The sequence below is a fragment of the Podarcis tiliguerta genome (genome assembly GCF_965153285.1).
Source record: "Podarcis tiliguerta genome assembly, chromosome: 4".
Classification (NCBI taxonomy): domain Eukaryota; kingdom Metazoa; phylum Chordata; class Lepidosauria; order Squamata; family Lacertidae; genus Podarcis; species Podarcis tiliguerta.
In genome coordinates this window covers 70,675,041-70,692,630 of record NC_139537.1, presented here as the reverse complement: position 1 = coordinate 70,692,630, position 17,590 = coordinate 70,675,041, and the positions used below count along the sequence as shown (strand labels likewise).

General features: G+C 43.0%; 2 protein-coding genes across 3 annotated transcripts in view; one reads left to right on the top strand and one right to left on the bottom strand.

Moving 5' to 3' along the window:
* GABRA5 (gamma-aminobutyric acid type A receptor subunit alpha5) overlaps positions 1-17,590 on the top strand; it is a 71,129-nt gene that overhangs the window by 15,472 nt on the left and 38,067 nt on the right. For both annotated transcript variants that reach the window (XM_083437955.1, XM_083437956.1), the window contains exons 3-5: positions 3,152-3,273; positions 6,050-6,117; positions 6,235-6,455. In XM_083437955.1, the coding sequence (XP_083294081.1) occupies positions 3,152-3,273; positions 6,050-6,117; positions 6,235-6,455 (411 nt within the window). The remainder of the gene's footprint in view (positions 1-3,151; positions 3,274-6,049; positions 6,118-6,234; positions 6,456-17,590) is intronic.
* Positions 1-17,590, bottom strand: part of GABRB3 (gamma-aminobutyric acid type A receptor subunit beta3) — a 187,763-nt gene that overhangs the window by 138,558 nt on the left and 31,615 nt on the right. The window lies entirely within an intron of this gene.

Sequence of the window (17,590 nt, the reverse complement as noted above, 5' to 3'; positions counted from 1 at the left end):
TGTAATGCTAAAGCAGGGGGGGAAATGACGGTTTTTAAAGTTGTTCTGAGTAGGAGTGAGAAAGAGACTTGTCATCACCTTACAGAGATTACAGAAAGACTGTTCCTGCCCTCTGGCTTAGAATTTGAGGCCTGGTGCTTACAAATATCATTTGTGGGACTGTACTACAGTCCATCTCTGTGGACTGTACTATTTCAAACTATGTGTGTGGACTCATGTGAGTGAATGTATCTCTAATATTCCCTGCACATAGAAAACCCTCTTATCAGGGAGAAGGGTTGGTTTATTCCAGTAGTCCTCAACATTTTCAGGCCCAGGACATACTTCTAATCCTAACCAGCATTTGGGGACCCATTTTTTAATCTTTTATCATACATTTGCATGGTGGTAGTGCTCTTGTTGAGACCCACCTCAGATCAAGCTGTGTCCCACTAGTGGGTTCCAACCCACCAGCTTAAGACCAGCAGTTTATTTTATTTACTTATAAAAAAATATTTACATATCACTATTCATTAAAAAAAATCTCAGTGCAGTTTCCAACAGTCACACATAAAACCATACGATAAAACCCATGTAAATATACAGTCATACCTCAGGTTATGAATGCTGTGGGTTGCATGTTTTCAGGTTGCGGACTGTGCCGAACCCGCAAGTACCGGAATGGGTTACTTCCAGGTTTTGGCACTTGCGCATGCGCAGAAACACAAAATGACGTCACACGCGTGCACAGAAGCTCCTAGTCTGCATGCGCAGACGTGGCACATCAGGCTGCGAACGCTGCGGGTTTCGAATGTGCCTCCCACACGGATCACGTTCGCAACCAGAGGTATGACTGTATATATAATAAAATTAGAAACCAGCCTTAATGGAAAGATGTATTCTTAGTTGCCCGCAGAAGCCGGGAGGAATGGAAACACTTTCAGCTGGCATTTAATGGTCTAAACCAGGCATGGCCAAACTTGGCCCTCCAGCTGTTTTGGGACTACAACTCCCATCGTCCCTAGCTAACAGGACCAGTGGTCAGTGTTGATGGGAATTGTAGTCCCAAAACACCTGGAGGGCCAAGTTTGGCCATGCCTGGTCTAAACAGAAGGAACCTGCTGAATTGCTTTGGCATAACAATCCCACAGGACTGGGCTGATGACCCCAAAGGCTCCATTTCTTGTTTTTGTCAAATGAGCCTCTTCAGGTTGAGGAACAAGTTGTTAACCCAGCCTCTGAATGCTGAAGGTCCCAGGTTCAATCCCTAGTATCCCCAGAAAGGGCTGGAAAAGACTCCTTTCCTTTTATCCTGGAAAGTCACTACCAGTCAGTGCAGAATATTGAGTTAGATAGGTTAATGGTCTGACACAGCTTCCTATGTTCTCTCTCTCTCTCTACGTGTGAATGAAACATTCAGTCCTGTGCGCCCTGCCCCCAAAAAGCCCACCAACAGTCCACAAGCCAGTTTCCCACACCATATGCATTTATGCAGTGCTTTTTCTGGGGTTAAAGGTAAAGGGACCCCTGACCATTAGGTTCCGTCGTGGCCAACTCTGGGGTTGCGGCGCTCATCTCGCTTTACTGGCCGAGGGAACCAGCATACAGCTTCCGGGTCATGTGGCCAGCATGACTAAGCCGCTTCTGGCAAAACCAGAGCAGCGCACGGAAACGCCGTTTACCTTCCCGCTGGAGCAGTACCTATTTATCTACTTGCATGTGCTTTTGAACTGCTAGGTTGGGACCGAGCAACGGGAGCTCACCCCATCGCAGGGATTCGAACTGCCGACCTTCTGATCAGCAAGCCCTAGGCTCTGTGGTTTAACCCACAGCACCACCTGCGTCCCTTAACATTTTGTGAATTTGTGTTCTTTTGTCCATTTGCTGTATTTATTTCCCCCGATTTGAACTATAAAATGGTGGTTTTCTTGAGTCAAAATGAGAGTACCCCTAAACATATTTTAAGAAAAAAAGCACTGCATTTATGGAACTATTAGAGAAACAAAGAAAGGTGACAAAAAAGGAAAGGGATAAAGAAGGGTGAATAAATCTCAGATTCATGGTGTTTAGTTGTTGTTTTTTTGCTAGAACCCAAGATCTACTAAGCAGGTGGAAAAGAATGGCTGAGTGGGGCAAGACACTTTTAGAATTAAGGAGCAGGGAGCAGAGAGCCAGTGTGGTGTAGTGGTTGAGAGCGGTAGTCTTGTAATCTGAGGAACCGGGTTTGCGTCTCCGCTCCTCTACATGCAGCTGCTGGGTGACCTTGGGCCAGTCACACTTCCTTGAAGTCTCTCAGCCCCAATCACCTCACAGAGTGTTTGTTGTGGGGGAGGAAGGGAAAGGAGAATGTTAGCCGCTTTGAGACTCCTTAAAGGGAGTGAAATGTAGGATATCAAATCCAAACTCTTCTTCTTCTTCCTCTTCTTCTTCTTCTTCTTCTTCTTCTTCTTCTTCTTCTTAGCAAACTGAATTTGTTTTCAATACCAAAACTGAATGCACAGCCCTTTCACACAAAACCCCTCTTCAGTTTCCCCCCAAACTTCCATCCCTGATATCAGCAGCTTAATTTAGAAAAGGAGGGAGGTGAAGACGCTTTGTTGTCACTGTTGTTAAACAGTTGGGAGTCAGAAGCCTTGCTTATCTGCTGCAAATTACTTCTTGATCTATCCTGCAGAGGCTGGTCCATTTGAACAAAGGCGACACTGCCCCAGCAATCTCAGTGCATCCTCAGCTGGCCCCCACCTGCCTGCCTTTGAACTTACAACCAGTCAGGGCATGGCTCTGTCTGTAATTGGCTCTGGCTCCACCTACTGTTGGCCTCCCTGCCTTCCACCCTATCAGTTCCAATGGACACCAGGCACCACCGGACCTGCCAGTATATTCCGATTTACTCCTGGAAAAGAGGAAACAAATTGTACCTAGAAGCCCTGACAATAGGGTGAATTACGCTTTTTGCAATGCAGCATGCACATGTGTTATGCATGTTATGGGGCACCTGTGTGCGTGGCAAGCAAAGTCCAAGAGCAACCAAGCCATTGGATTTTTCTGCAGCCCTTGTTAAAGCTATCCATTCTCAGATGCTTATGAGATCGATGGCACAACCTTTAACTCTTTAGCTGTCTCTTCCAGTTTTTATTGATGTGTCTTCTCCACTCCCCCCCCCTTTTCGCAGCTTCTCACAGATGCCAACAGCTTCAGGGAAATATGATACCAATGATAACATCACCATCTTCACTAGGATTCTGGACGGCCTGCTGGATGGATATGATAACAGGCTTCGTCCAGGCCTGGGAGGTACAACAGATGTTCCTACAAGCATGCCATTGTAGGGGGAAATGCTTAAAACAGCATGCAGTCGTGTCCCAGTAAGAGATGACCAAAGATGTGTTTAGGGAGCAGTGGGAGATGGTTAAGAGACCTCCAGAAGGTGTGCTGAAAGCAGCAGAAGAGTGCCACAAAAATCCCCTGGTGCTTTTGTTTTCTCACTGGTTGTATGTTAAAGATTTCCCCATTTTCAAGTTAGAAAAAGCATCCCCGGCCCACAGAGTTTGTAATCCATTGCATCGTTCTCAGAGCAGACCCAGAGAAGTCAGATCACCTCCTCAGTGTGTACATCGGCCTTGCAACCAGACAAGGAAGTTGGGGAGGGTGGGAGGAGAACACTGATTTTAAGTTATAGTGGCTTTGCTGCAAGACTGTATGAAAGCCACTTGCTATGCTGTTTATTATTTAAATCCCACATTTTCAGAGATGCTTCAATATAGATTTAAAGCAATGCAACAACAAAAAATGAGAACTGAACAAGTAATAGAATGACTTGTCAAAGGTTGCAAAATGACCCAGTAAATGAATACTTTCAGTCACTTCCTAAAGGCCATTAGGCATTATTGGAACAGGAACAGGAAGTGGGTTCAGCTGTCAAGGTGCCACCACTGTCGAGGCCGTGCCCCTCACAACCATCCACAACCCCTTCAATAGTTTGAGTAGTCAGATACTCTGGACAGCTCCATACAGGCTCAGGCTGGAGACTCCAAAAAAGTTCAGAAGCAACCATAATCAGAATAAACCTTAAATAGGAAGCACTGACCTATCCTAATATCTAGCTCTGCCTTCAGTGAGAGATACCTTTTCATTTGAAGAGGATCCTCATCCACTGAAAAAGTGGATTTTGACCCCAGGGTCATCATACTTACCTACAGAGTAGGTTCTTCCTTTCAGTATCTGGATAGAAGTCATATAGAATATTCCCTTTACAGTGGTACCTCGGGTTAAGAACTTAATTCGTTCCGGAGGTCTGTTCTAACCTGAAACTGTTCTTAACCTGAGGTACCACTTTAACTAATGGGGCCTCCCACTGCTGCCACACCGCCGCCACATTATTTCTGTTCTCATCCTGAAGCAAAGTTCTTAACCCGAGGTACTATTTCTGGGTTAGCGGAGTCTGTAACCTGAGGTACCACTGTATCTGCTTTTGGTTAATTGCAAATCAGTTGCCTCTCAAATCTCAGAATGCTCTATCTTGTAAATCAATAACCTAAATATCTGATAGTGTTACTATAGCCACAGGCTGTGATGTATATCACATTACCAAGAAAACATCACCAAGATTTCTAGGATTTTCTGATATCTGAAAAGATTTGTCATGTAAAATCAATATACCATATCTAAATTACTAAGCTGAATAGTTGGCAAAACTTGCGTTTGCTTTAATGACCTAGGCTTTGTTATGACGTTATCATTCCACGAAGCAAGCAAGAATAGAATAGAATCCTTAAGGGGAGAGGGGAACCCCCCCCCCAATGAGGTTTAAGCAGTGTTGAAAAAGATCAGAGCTTCAGTTTTTAGTACAACCACGTGAATACTAACAAATGCAGCCACTTGTGAAATTTGACGTTGTTAAATGTTATCATTTAAATTTTACCAGTCCAGCTGTTTTTGAAGCTGGGCAGACATAACTAATGTCCTCTTTGTACCAGAGCTAAAGACCATTCATTTCATTCACTCTTCTGATGGTTGTGGGGACTGGGCTGCTAATGCAGGCATGCAGAAACTTGGCATGTACAGTGACCCATTTTCTTTCAATGGAAGGGCACCTCTGTGTCCGTACCCCTCTTTGCACATCTATTGAAGCAGCCCACACATTCAGGAGCTCCACATCGTGTGCCTAGTTACATGTACTTAAAAGTAAAGGGACCCCTGACCATTAGGTCCAGTCGTGACCGACTCTGGGGTTGCGGCGCTCATCTCGCTTTATTGGCCGAGGGAGCCGGCGTGCAGCTTCCAGGTCATGTGGCCAGCATGACTAACCCGCTTCTGGCAAACCAGAGCAGTGCACGGAAACGCCATTTACCTTCCCGCCAGAGCGGTACCTATTTATCTACTTGCACTTTGGCGTGCTTTCAAACTGCTAGGTTGGCAGGAGCTGGGACCAAGCAACAGGAGCTCACCCCATCGCGGGGATTCAAACTGCTGACCTTCTGATCGGCAAGTCCTAGGCTCTGTGGTTTAACCCACAGTGCCACCCGCATCCCCCTACATGTACTTAGGCCTGCTGAATTGCCAGACTTCCTTGCTTGCATTAGTCTTGTAGGCAGAGGTGATCTACTGCTGCTATAGTGGTACCTCAGGTTACATACGCTTCAGGTTACAGACTCCACTAACCCAGAAATATTACCTCGGATTAAGAACTTTGCTTCAGGATGAGAACAGAAATCGCACGCTGGCAGTGCAGCGGCAGCAGGAGGCCCCATTAGCTAAAATGGTGCTTCAGGTTAAGAACAGTTTCAGGTTAAGGACAGACCTCCAGAACGAATTAAGTTCTTAACCCGAGGTACCACTGTACGTACTTCTGCAATGTATGTTTAGCATCAACAAAGTGCTAAGTGCTGTCCTCAACACAGAAACAATATGGTAATTGCCCAAAAGCCGCATAGCATTAAATGGAAGAGTCAGGATGCCACTGAAGGGGCAAACCCTTCTTTGCTTTGCTATTGCTATAAGATTAGGGGCTCCTCGATGCAAATTGCCAGCTGATGGAGCAGTCTTAATTGTTTACATTTCTTTGTTGTAGAGAGAATAACAGAGGTGAAAACAGACATCTTTGTCACCAGTTTTGGCCCTGTGTCAGACACCGAAATGGTAGGTTGCAATGCTGTGATTCTAAATGTCCCCTGCTGCTATCGCTAGAATAATCTGGAGGACTGGTTCATTCTTATGAGCTACGGCACTTATACAATGGTCTCTGTTTTACGCCAGGAATATACTATTGATGTTTTCTTCCGGCAAAGTTGGAAAGACGAAAGGCTTCAATTTAAAGGTCCCATGCAACGCCTGCCTCTAAACAACCTCCTTGCCAGTAAGATCTGGACTCCGGACACCTTTTTCCACAATGGTAAAAAATCTATCGCCCACAACATGACCACTCCTAACAAGCTTTTGCGCCTTGAGGATGACGGGACCCTCCTCTACACGATGAGGTGAGGATGAATCTTGTGGGTTTCTTTTGACGCTTGTTCTGTGACAGGTCCCCAGTTGTGCTGCCCTGTGTTCTTCACAGGAGAGTCAAGGGAAAAAAAGTCTCTTGCATGAGAACATCAAAAGAAAGCAAAAGGCATAATCATGCCTTATAACTAGCAATTAACATACGGCTTCTGAACAATGCCGATCTTTTAAAAAAAAATTATCTGAAAAGTAGATGATGCAGACTTTTCTTTCTTTCTTTCTTTCTTTCTTTCTTTCTTTCTTTCTTTCTTTCTTTCTTTCCAAAAGACTAGTACTTTCCCATTGTATTTGTAGCTGTGATTTTGATCTAAGCCAGAAAGTTGAATCTGTCACTGGTTTGGTACTTATTGAACAATCAAAGACTAGGTTTTTCTTTTCTTCCTTGACTTTTACTAATCCTAATTAACAGACCATGATGTTAAAGCTTTGGCGAGCGCATGAGAGAGGCTTCATTTTAGCAGGTGCCCTTTTTCAGATCAAGCGAGTGCTTTTTAAAAGTCTTTGTAAGTTAGATCAATATCCATATCTTTCATAGCTCTGGTCCTTTCTGATCTAGTGATATTGGAAAGACATATTTTTGCACTGCAATTTGTAAAGGTGGTGGAATGGATTATAAGCCTCTCTGTGGCCTGATTATTATTATTTTTAATTCTCATTGCTAATAAATAGGATGGAATGTAAGCCCCTCTGTTGCCTGACTGTTGTTGTTACTGTTGTTCTAATTGCAAATAAGTGTTCTGTAATAGTTACTTAGGAGCAACAATTGCATCAGAAGTGTGGTCACACAGACAAAAATCTATAGGAAAATTAATGCATTGCATATCATGTACAGCTGCCTGTAAAATATGATTAATGACAAATGATAGTGGCAAACTCTGGAATTGGCTGGACTTGTAATAGTGAACTTATTATGAGTTCTTCTCCCATCTCCTGAACTCATTGGGAACTCAAGTAAAGTTTCATCCTGGCTTATTGTGACTTTGTTAGCACCATCACATTTCTACTGATGCAGACATCCTTTTGCAAAACTTATCTGGAAGTGGCTGCAGCAACAAAAAATAACCTTCCTGTGAGGTTTCTGTACCTATCAGAGTTTTCTCATTGCTAGTAACAGCATGGTGTAATAGTGGCTAAGAGACTGAGCCATGATTCAGGAAGTCCCCAGTTCACATCTAGCTTCCGCAGTGAACCTCCTAGGTGGCCTTAACCAAGCCGCTTTCTCAGTTCCCTCATCTGACAACTCACAACTCTGGACCAAGTAACCTGAAAGTCTATCTCTGTGTGTATAGATCTGTAAGAGCACTTAGATCACCTGATGCAACTCTAGCTGTGGCACTGCATCCTAGAGAGTATCATCGTGCAGTGACCTGAGAATGCTTGCCTCAGAGAGCAGAGCCCTAGAACCCTTTGAGTCCATTATAGTTTAAGAGCACCTCATCAATTCCTATCATGATTTGCAGCAGGGAAGGACTTTCCCCACTCTTTATGAGCCTGATCGCTACTTCACCAGAACCCTGGTTCCTAGTGAGGAAGCCAAAAGGTGTTGCTTCCTAGTAGAGCAGCGGTTCTCAACTAGTGAGTCCCCAGATGTTGTTGGACTACAACTCCCATCTTCCCTGAGCTCTGGCCTTGCTAGCTAGGGGTGATGGGAGTTGTAGGCCAACAACATCTGGGGACCCACAGGTTGAGAAAGGCTGTAGTAGAGGATTGACTCCACTTGGCTCCAGAAGCAGAGGGAACATATTTAATCAGAAGCATTCCTCTCAGGTTCTTTTCCCTGTGTTTGAATCTGTTCTTAGCCTCTAGGCCAGGGGTGGGACACCTTTTCTTTCAAATTATTTTTATTGGTTTTCCAGATTCTTACAAATCCAACCAAATTACTTTAATTTAATACAATTTCTTTTTTAAAAAATCAGGTTTCCCGCTCCTGTTGTAAACATATGTCCATCTTTTCCTCCTGTAGCCACATCATCTCTTCATTAATATCCATTTTATCCTTCACTTGTTGTCCATTCTTATAGCCGACCATCATTGTCTCCTTACAGACAGCACCTCGGTTATTTCTTAAAAATATAAAATGTGTTTCATGTGTGTAGTCAGGGCTGGATTTAGGTTTGATGAGGCCCTAAGCTACTGAAGGTAATAGGGCCCTTTATATGTCCAGCTGTCCTTTGTCAACAACAAATTGTCGCTGCTTTTTGTGTTGAATATATGCTATATGGTAATTTATGGACCTAATAGGTATCTAAAGCCATTTGCACATAACAAAATATGTATTTTATCAAAGTAATTGTTGAACTGAAATACAATTAAGAAGTATATTAATAGTCAAATACAATTAGGAAATCTATTAATAGTGAAATAATTATTAAGCTCTAACGTAAAATGATTTTGCTGTTGTTGTATGTACGTTTTATTTTATTTGTTTTTAATCTTATATTTTGGAAATGTATATCCAGTGTTTTTTTTTTCTTTAATTTTTTTGCCCCCCCCCCCAAAGAGTGGAGCCCTAAGCTATAGCTTGTTTAGCTTATACGTAAATCCGGCATAATCGGATAGATACATAATGTGTAGTCCTTCATAATCATTATTGTCTCAGACCCGGTGTGCTGGGAGAGTTAGTTCTTATCTTCCTTTGTTCAGTCTTTGCAGTGTTTACAAAGTCACATTCCAACTCCCGCTGTTCACCATTTGCATGCAGGTTGAGGCTATAAATAACTCACAGATTACACGTCCACTCTCCACCATTAAAAATCCACTCTGGAGTTCTTCCTTGGCATGCAGCTGAAGACAAAGTCTTTTCTCAAATACAGCCTCTTGCCAGATCAAGCAGCGGCCGAGGAGTGGGGCACCTTTTTGACTTGGCAAGCCAAATCTTTAACTCCCCTCACCTCACGGGCCAACTTTGACAGGTGGGTGTCGGGTCTGCCAGCCCTGCTCGCAGTGGTGGCAGTCCTCGCAGGGCCTCACCACAGTAGTGGAGGGCCTCGCTGGGCCCCCTGGCTTCCTCTCAACACACATGACTTCACCCGGGTGTGTCACATGTGTGGTGTCATGCGCATGCGATGAACCTTTTCCCCACCCCCCATGTCAGGCAGAACTCGGCGTCTCTGTTTGAATTCTTTTGATATTGTCTGCTGCCATAATGCAGCCTTGAAAGGCATCCCTCCTCAAAGCTGAAGCTCTGTAGCCATGAAACTTCAAGTGCTTCATTAAACTCTGGTTCTATGACAAAGTGTCATAGTTGCGAGGACTCAGTACAGGGCACAGAGCAACAACAGCAGCAGTCAGATGAAAAAGGGCCGCCACTTAGCAGCAAGATACAATGCCATGCGAACTGATTAGAAGGCAGTCATTTCTGTGCGTGTGCTGCTAAGTCACAGAGTGCAGGCCCAGAGCGGAGTTCTAGAGGGCCACTCTAGCCATTGCACTCTGTATCTGGTCCATGCTGCTGGCCATTCCTACAGATACTCTTTGACAGTGGCTGTAGGAAGAGGCTCCTTTTCAGCATCCTGCTGCTGTGGCACCTATAGTTGCTGGGTTTGTTGTGAGTCCTCCTGGGTAGCTTTGTGGGACATGGTGATTGAAGCTTTGTAGAGGAAGAGGCATCAGTGGTGGCAGCAGGCCACAGAGGGAAGATGCAGCCAGGGAATTGGGAAGCCATGGTTTCCCATCCATTACCTAAACCATTGCCCAAAGCTTGTCAAAAACCTCTGAAAATCCTTCAATGTAATGATAGATTTGTTGTAAATATTCGGTTTTGTAGTGCAGAAAATTGCCCTACTACAAAGGGCTCTGCCATTCACAGAACTTCTGTGAGAGTGAGAGTCTAGCCTACTCATTTCAGTCTTACTTTATCTTATCTGTATCCCCAGGCAATGGGGATCCAAAGAGCTCCCCCCCAGCTTCTAACTTATTTTCACAACAACTCTGTGAGGTAGGATAGCCTGAGAAAGCAGAAATGTTGGGAGTAGGTATCTTGGGTGCTGAAATGAATGTGGCAGATTTGGGTTTTGAGGACAACCCAATGTGTGTACACACTATGTGCTAGATGAGAATTAAACAGTTGTATCAGGCTGCCGTTTGTGTTATTGCTTCCATTTTTGGTTGGGAAATCCCTGAGTAATACATAATCATATCAAAATGCCACTGCAGAGCTGGGCTGCATTTAGAACATCACTTCTTTCATCATGAGTGTTCCTGTGATATTTTCCACTGGCAGAAAAAGTAATGATAACATGCACCGGTTTGTCCTTAGAGAAATCGCTGCTAGCTGTAAAATGTCAGGTTTCAAAGTGTGATGTCTCTCTCTCTGTGTATATTAGCAAGCTGCTTTCCCTCACATTTAGTAACCATGGTGCAAATTGAGGAAGCCCTTGTTATGCTTGAGAATTGTTCCATTGTTTTTAAATTCAGGCTGACTTTGTTCAATAATAAAGCTTAGTGTGACCCCCCCCCAAAACCTGTTTTGGGCTTGACTAACTACATGGTTTAGCAGCCCTGGAGGTTATTTTTATGAGATTCAGAATTGAAATTCCAGCTTCTGTGGATGCAAGTACGTATACTTTTCATTTAAAAATGTACATAAAAATTAAAATGCATATAGAAATATATGAGTGGGGGTATTAAAATCATTCAATAAATTTTAAAGCCTAGATAATGTTGGACGCCAGTCAGTAAGGAAACTGAAAATTTAGATTTGATGTAAGTGAACTGAACTGAGTTCATTCAATTAAATTCAGCACTCCTCTTCTAACATCTATTTCAGTAGCATATACAAGTATTGCAGACTTGTAACAAGGTCAGCACTTAAATTTTCCATTCCATAATGCACAATTGCTGTAATTTTCTGCATAACCATTATGGTCACTTTGAGAGAGAGAGAGAGAGAGAGAGAGAGAGAGAGAGAGAGAAAGAAAGAAAGAAAGAAAGAAAGAAAGAAAAGAAAAGAAAGCCACATCCACAAAGTTGGAGTTTTCATAGACTGTCAGTTTTGTGTGGTACCTTTCTTGATTGAATTTGAGCTGGACATACCCCTCCGCTGGGGATGTGAGCACTAAATTAGTGTGTCTGATCTCTTAATTGTGTGTCTGATCTCTTAAAAAATGAATGCGGGGTGGGGGGGCTAGATCAATACAGTGGTACCTTGGTTGTCGAATGGCTTGGCTCCCTAACAAATCGGCTTCCGAATGCTGCAAACCTGGAAGTAAGTGTTCTGGTCTGCGAACATTTTTCAGAAGCCAGGCATCCGATGCAGTTTCCACAGCTTCCGCTTGAGGGCAGGAAGCTCCTGCAGCCAATCGGAAGCCACACCTTCGTTTTCTAATGGTTCCGGAAGTCGAACGGAATGGATTAAGTTCGACAACCAAGGTACCACTGTATGGGTATCTGGATTAGGACCATGGTGGAGGTAAAGGCTTAAAGGGTATCGCTACAGAATACATTTTAAGCACATCCAGTGCACATTTAGAGCAATGGTTTCCCCAAAAGAATCCTGGGAACTGTGGTTTGCTAAGTGTACTGGGAATTATAGGAGGAAACTATACTTCCTAGGATCCTTTGAAGTCATGTGCTTTAAATGTGTGTGGTGGATCTCCTGGGCTGGCTTCAACCATCCCCAAGCTCAGAGGATGATTCAGGTGAGGTGGAAGTGCTGCTCAATGAGTCACTATCCACTTCTGTGGGATCTTCCAGGTCAGAAGACATTGCCTGCTGTAGTCCTTGGACTCAGAAGAGTGGCACCTCAGAAGTGGTACCTTCATTCTTGAATGCTTTAGTTGACGAACAAATCGGCTCCCAAATGCTGTAAACCCAGAAGTAAGCATTCTGGTTTTTGAACGTTTTTCAGAAGTCAAACATCCAACGTGGCTTTTGCTTGAGTGCAGGTAGCTCCTGCAGCCAATCGGAAGCTGTGCCTTGGTTTTTGAACACTTTCAGGAGTCGAACAGACTCTGGAACAGATTAGGTTCGAGAACCAAGGTACTACATTCCTCCCAATATGTTCCTCTTTAACCAGGCCTTGAGCTGATTAATATTATGCAGCCTTTTAGATGTATCTTGTGGGGGGGATGTTATTGTTTTGTTGCTCCTGGTTTATTTGTGCTTTTGTATTTTTATCCTTCGAAAGCACCCCCGGGGGCAAGTAGATAAATAGGGACCGCTTACTAGCGGGAAGGTAAACGGCGTTTCCGTGTGCGGCTCTGGCTCGCCAGAGCAGCGATGTCACGCTGGCCACGTGACCCGGAAGTGTCTTCGGACAGCGCTGGCCCCCGGCCTCTTTGAGTGAGATGGGCGCACAACCCTAGAGTCTGTCAAGACTGACCCGTACGGGCAGGGGTACCTTTACCTTTACCTTATTTTTATCCTGTGAACTGCCCTGAGATCTTTCAATGAAGGACTGTATATAAATCGAATGAATAATAATAATAACTAATAAAATAAAGGCTGTAGCTCAGTGATAAAACATCTGCTTTCCATGCAGAAGCTTCCAGGTTCAGTCCTGGCACCTTCAGGTAGCACTGGGAATGTCCCTAGTCTTAAAACGATCCACTACCAGACAGTGAAGACAGCACTGAGGAACATGGGCCAATGGTCTGCCTGATTGGATACAAGGCAGCTTCATATGTTTCTATACAAACACCACAGCATAGTTGCTAGTGGCTGCATAATAAGGCCCAGGCTGGGCTGGGAGGCTGGCAGCAGGACCAGGCTGGCCAGCCTTCTGGTCACCTCAGAAGGCTTCTGTGCCTTGCTGAGACAAGGAATTTTCTCTCTGGGGGAATCCTCTAGCTAGCAGGGTGCTGTCCAAGGTGCTGACAACAACAGCCTCGCCTGTTGTGACCCCACTCTGCTTTATGTAACATGGCTGTACCCAAAGACTGTACAGCAGGCTTCCATTGAGCTGAGACAGGACAGGACACCTCCCTGTTTGTGTGCCAATCTGGTGCCCCCACTTTTTAAAACACAACAAAACACATGCACACAAGAGCTAAAGGCACACATCTTGGTTGCTTTGGGATGACCTGCTGTGTTGAGCAGACAAAAGGGCAGGAAAAGACATGTGCCAACTCCGAATCGATATCAAGTTTCCTAATCCTTCCCGTCCCGAGTTCAGCATCAGACTGGGCTGCACTGCCTTTAGAGACACACAGTTGCCCATGATAGCTGGCTCCATGGGAAAATGTTGGGTGAGAGGTTAGGACAGTTCTGCCTATTATTATTATTATTATTATTATTATTAAAAATACACTTATTAAAAAGTTACACTTCAGCTTTGCCCACTGCCATAATACCACAGAATGATCACTCCTATCCTCAATCCCTCATCCTTGTCATGTTGGTTCATCAAATACTCTCAGTAGGAACCCAACTACCGATCTGGTTTACTAGACATTTACAATCAATATATCCCCTCCACAGATACCTCTGTGATGATTATGGTATTAAAATATCCTGTTCTTCAATAAAAGAGAAAAAAAGGAGACCAAATTGTGTTAAATGTATTTTTTTACATGCCTTTGATTATTTGCTGATGGTATGTGGGGCGTTCTGATAGAGCAATGCTCCAGATGTTATTAACCCAAGCATCTTTTAGTACATTGGAGGTTTTCTTCCTGCCTGTCTTTGAGCGATGATGCCTGGTTCATCCACCCAAGCAACTGCTTAAGATATGTTCTTAATGGGAAGGATTTGCTGAAATAGCTAATTGAACTAGAATACAAAAAAGGGAGGTGTGAGGAGGTCGATGAAATAAGTAAATGAAAAGTAAAGATATGGAAATATTAGATGTGTTTTTAAATGTTTTTGTTTTTCTTTTCTTTTTTGTTGTTTTGCTGTATTGTTTTTTGTTTTTCTTTTTACTTTTGATGTATTGTCTGTTAATTTTTTTTACTGTTTCTTTTTTCTTTTTTCTGTAACTATTAAACCTTTAATAAATATTATTATTATTTTTTAAAAAAATATATGTTCTTAATGGGCTTAAGATGCCCATTATTCGATTACTTCAGCATTTATGAACCAAGAGATAGATTGCATTTTTAAAATTTATTTTACTAAGTATTAGTTTAATTACTGGGAAATAAGTGAATATATTTAGAATTGAGACACACATCTGATTTAGCTGGACAAATGGACAGTAAAAATACTAAGCTGATTGTAAAACAATGTGACCAGCATGGTCACTTGCGGAGTAATTTGATTTCTAATAAGTGTTTGGAAACTGGCAACATGAATTTAAGATTGCATCTTTCTTTTCAGCCCCTAGAGGGGAGCATTGTCCGTTTCTAAATTTGGAAAAAGCGGCTTTCACAAAGAGGAAAATCTATACAAAATGCTAACAGAAACAGCTCTGGTTTTTGTGGCATCCAAAAGGTTTGCACATAGAGAAAGGAAGAGTACCAGCAATGAATTTTTATTAATATTTCTGTCTGAAAATGCTAATTTGCATAGCATATCAGAAATGAAACTGGAAAGTGAGGGGGGCATGGGAATATCGATACAAACATGACTTTCTATTGATATGTAAGTGGGGAGAAAATAAGCAGGATTCTTTTCTTTCAGAGAAAACCACTATGCTTGTTGAATTGCAGAACAAAGATGCAAACCTATGATCTGATGAGCTTTAAATGTTCATTTTACAAAACTACCTGGTTATTTATTTGCCATTGAATTTGGTTGTAGGGAAGCTGAATTTATGAACCATAACCAAGCAGTCGGTGCCATTTGCACATGGGAATATTCGACCTGCCTTAATTGTACATTCCAAAATAAAATAAAATGCGGACAACTGAAACTGAGTGTAATATGTATAATGGCCACTTGATGGCACCACAGGCATATCTTTGCTCACAAAGTCCTGGCCCAGTAGCTGTGCTTATTAATGGAGAAGAACATTTTCAAGGCTTGCGTCATGTGCATCATTCATGTATGTGCGTATGATGTTCAGAATCAGGTGCACTTCGGTTCTAGGCTCCCATAAATACATTTAACAGAAACTTTATAGACACCGTAATGTTTACTGGGTATTAGAACGAATTAGTGTGGAATTAAGGAGCTATTTTTAGTGCTGCTGCTGCTGCAGCACGACTGATTTTTCCCCCTTCCTTTAAAAAAAACAAAAACAAAACTTACCTTAATTTTTAAATCGGTTGGTTCTCTGCAGAGACAAACTAGCATGCCAGATGTTTTCCCAGCCCGGCTGTGTAATCCCTTGTAGGGTATAACAGCGGCTACCCCAGCTGCCCTTCAATAAGTACGGACATTATTCCCATCAATAGCTGCTTCTAGAGAAGCTTTTTCATTTTAATGCATGGGGAGTGAGTTAGCCTTTTCTTTTTCTCGTCTTTGTTATTAGTGTTTTTGGTACACCTGATGTAATTGCATAAACACAAGCATGAGAAGGCCCGCGAGGCAGTAAAAACCTAGCGTGAGATAAAGAGGTGTCCCATTAACGTGTTAGGTACTGAACTCTCACTCTCTGAGACAATATTCAGGGCTCGCGAGGTAAGGGAGATGGTCTTGAGCCTATCAGGAACTAAAAGCTGGGCTAGATAGAATCTGCCAATCTCCCTCACCCCAAAATATGACTTTTGACTCATGTGTTGCTTAATATTTTGTGTGGCAGCAAAGGATTAAGAGATTATGTGAAAATCGGCCAGTATTTTTTATTCTGCTGTCACACACACACAAACATAAACAAAACAACAAGCCAATGTGACTTGTTTTGTGTATCAGCTTGATTTCTTATAAGGATTTAAAAACTGGTAGCATGAATTTAAGATCATGAGTGTGTGGGGGGGGGGGAGAGAGAAAGGAGGGAAGGAAGGAAGGAAGGAAGGAAGGAAGGAAGGAAGGAAGGGTATTTTGCATGCAGGCTAATGATCCAGTGCCAACTGTTTCTGTATGGAATGAGGTACATTATGTTTCCCACTCAGCCTTTTCCATTAAATTTCCAAGGTCCTAAATTGTTTGATTGAATATATGTCAAATGTATGATTGACTTCTAGGTAGTAAAAACAAACAAACCTCAAAATGCACAACATAATAGATGCTTCTAAGGTTTTTACAGTAGCTAAAAGATGTGGCGGGAAAAACAGGTTTCAAATTATATTTGATTAGGTGGTAAAGGGAAAAATCAATCCCTTTATCTTGCCCTAGCAACCCAAAGCAACTTGCAACCAAACACAAAAAAGCAAACAACAACAACACCCCACATAGATACATTAAAACCAAGGGGGCGAGAAGGAGGAAATACACACATTAAAAACATCCCAACCACTTCTAAAAGGCCATAGACAGTTGATGGCCAAAGGCCTGGGTATAGAGGAAAGTTATTGTCCGGTGCCTAAAGATATATGAACCATTTAAGGCTTTATAGGTCAAAACCAGCACTTTGAATTGGGCCCGGAAAATAACTGGTAGCCAGTGCAGTTGGATCAGGATCGGTGTCATATTCTCAAACCGTCTTGCCCCGGTGAGCAACCTGGCCACTGAATTCTGTAGCTGAAGTTTCCGAACCATCTTCAGAGGCAGCCCCACATATGTGTTGCAGTAATCTACCCTAGAGGTTACCAGAGCATAGACACCAGAAGTTAGGCTATGCCTGTCCAGATGGGGTGCAGCTGGGCCCCCAGTCAAAGCTGATGGAAGGCACTCCATGCCACCTGGGCCACCTGAGCCTCAAGTGACAGCAATGTATCCAAGCTGTTACCTCCAAGTTACCTCCAGGTTACCTCCAAGCTGTGTACGTGCTCCTTCAGAGGGCATGTAACCCCATCAAGAGCAGGCAACCTCCCTCCCATCCATCCAGTCTAGGAAACCACCCACTAACAGTTCCTCAGTCTTATCTAGATTGATCTTCAGTTTATCAGCACCAATTCCTGGCCTTGTTATGAGAAATGGAGACAAGCTTCTCCCTATCCATTTTCTCCAAACTCTGCATAATTTTAAACACTTTGATCATGTTCCTTCTTACTTGCCTTTTCCCCAAACTAAAAAGCTCCATATTTCCTCATAAGGAAGTCACTCAAAGCCCAATAATTTTGGTTATCCTTTTCTGAACCTTTTCCAGATCAACAATATTATTTTCAACAGACCAGAAGTATACATAGTC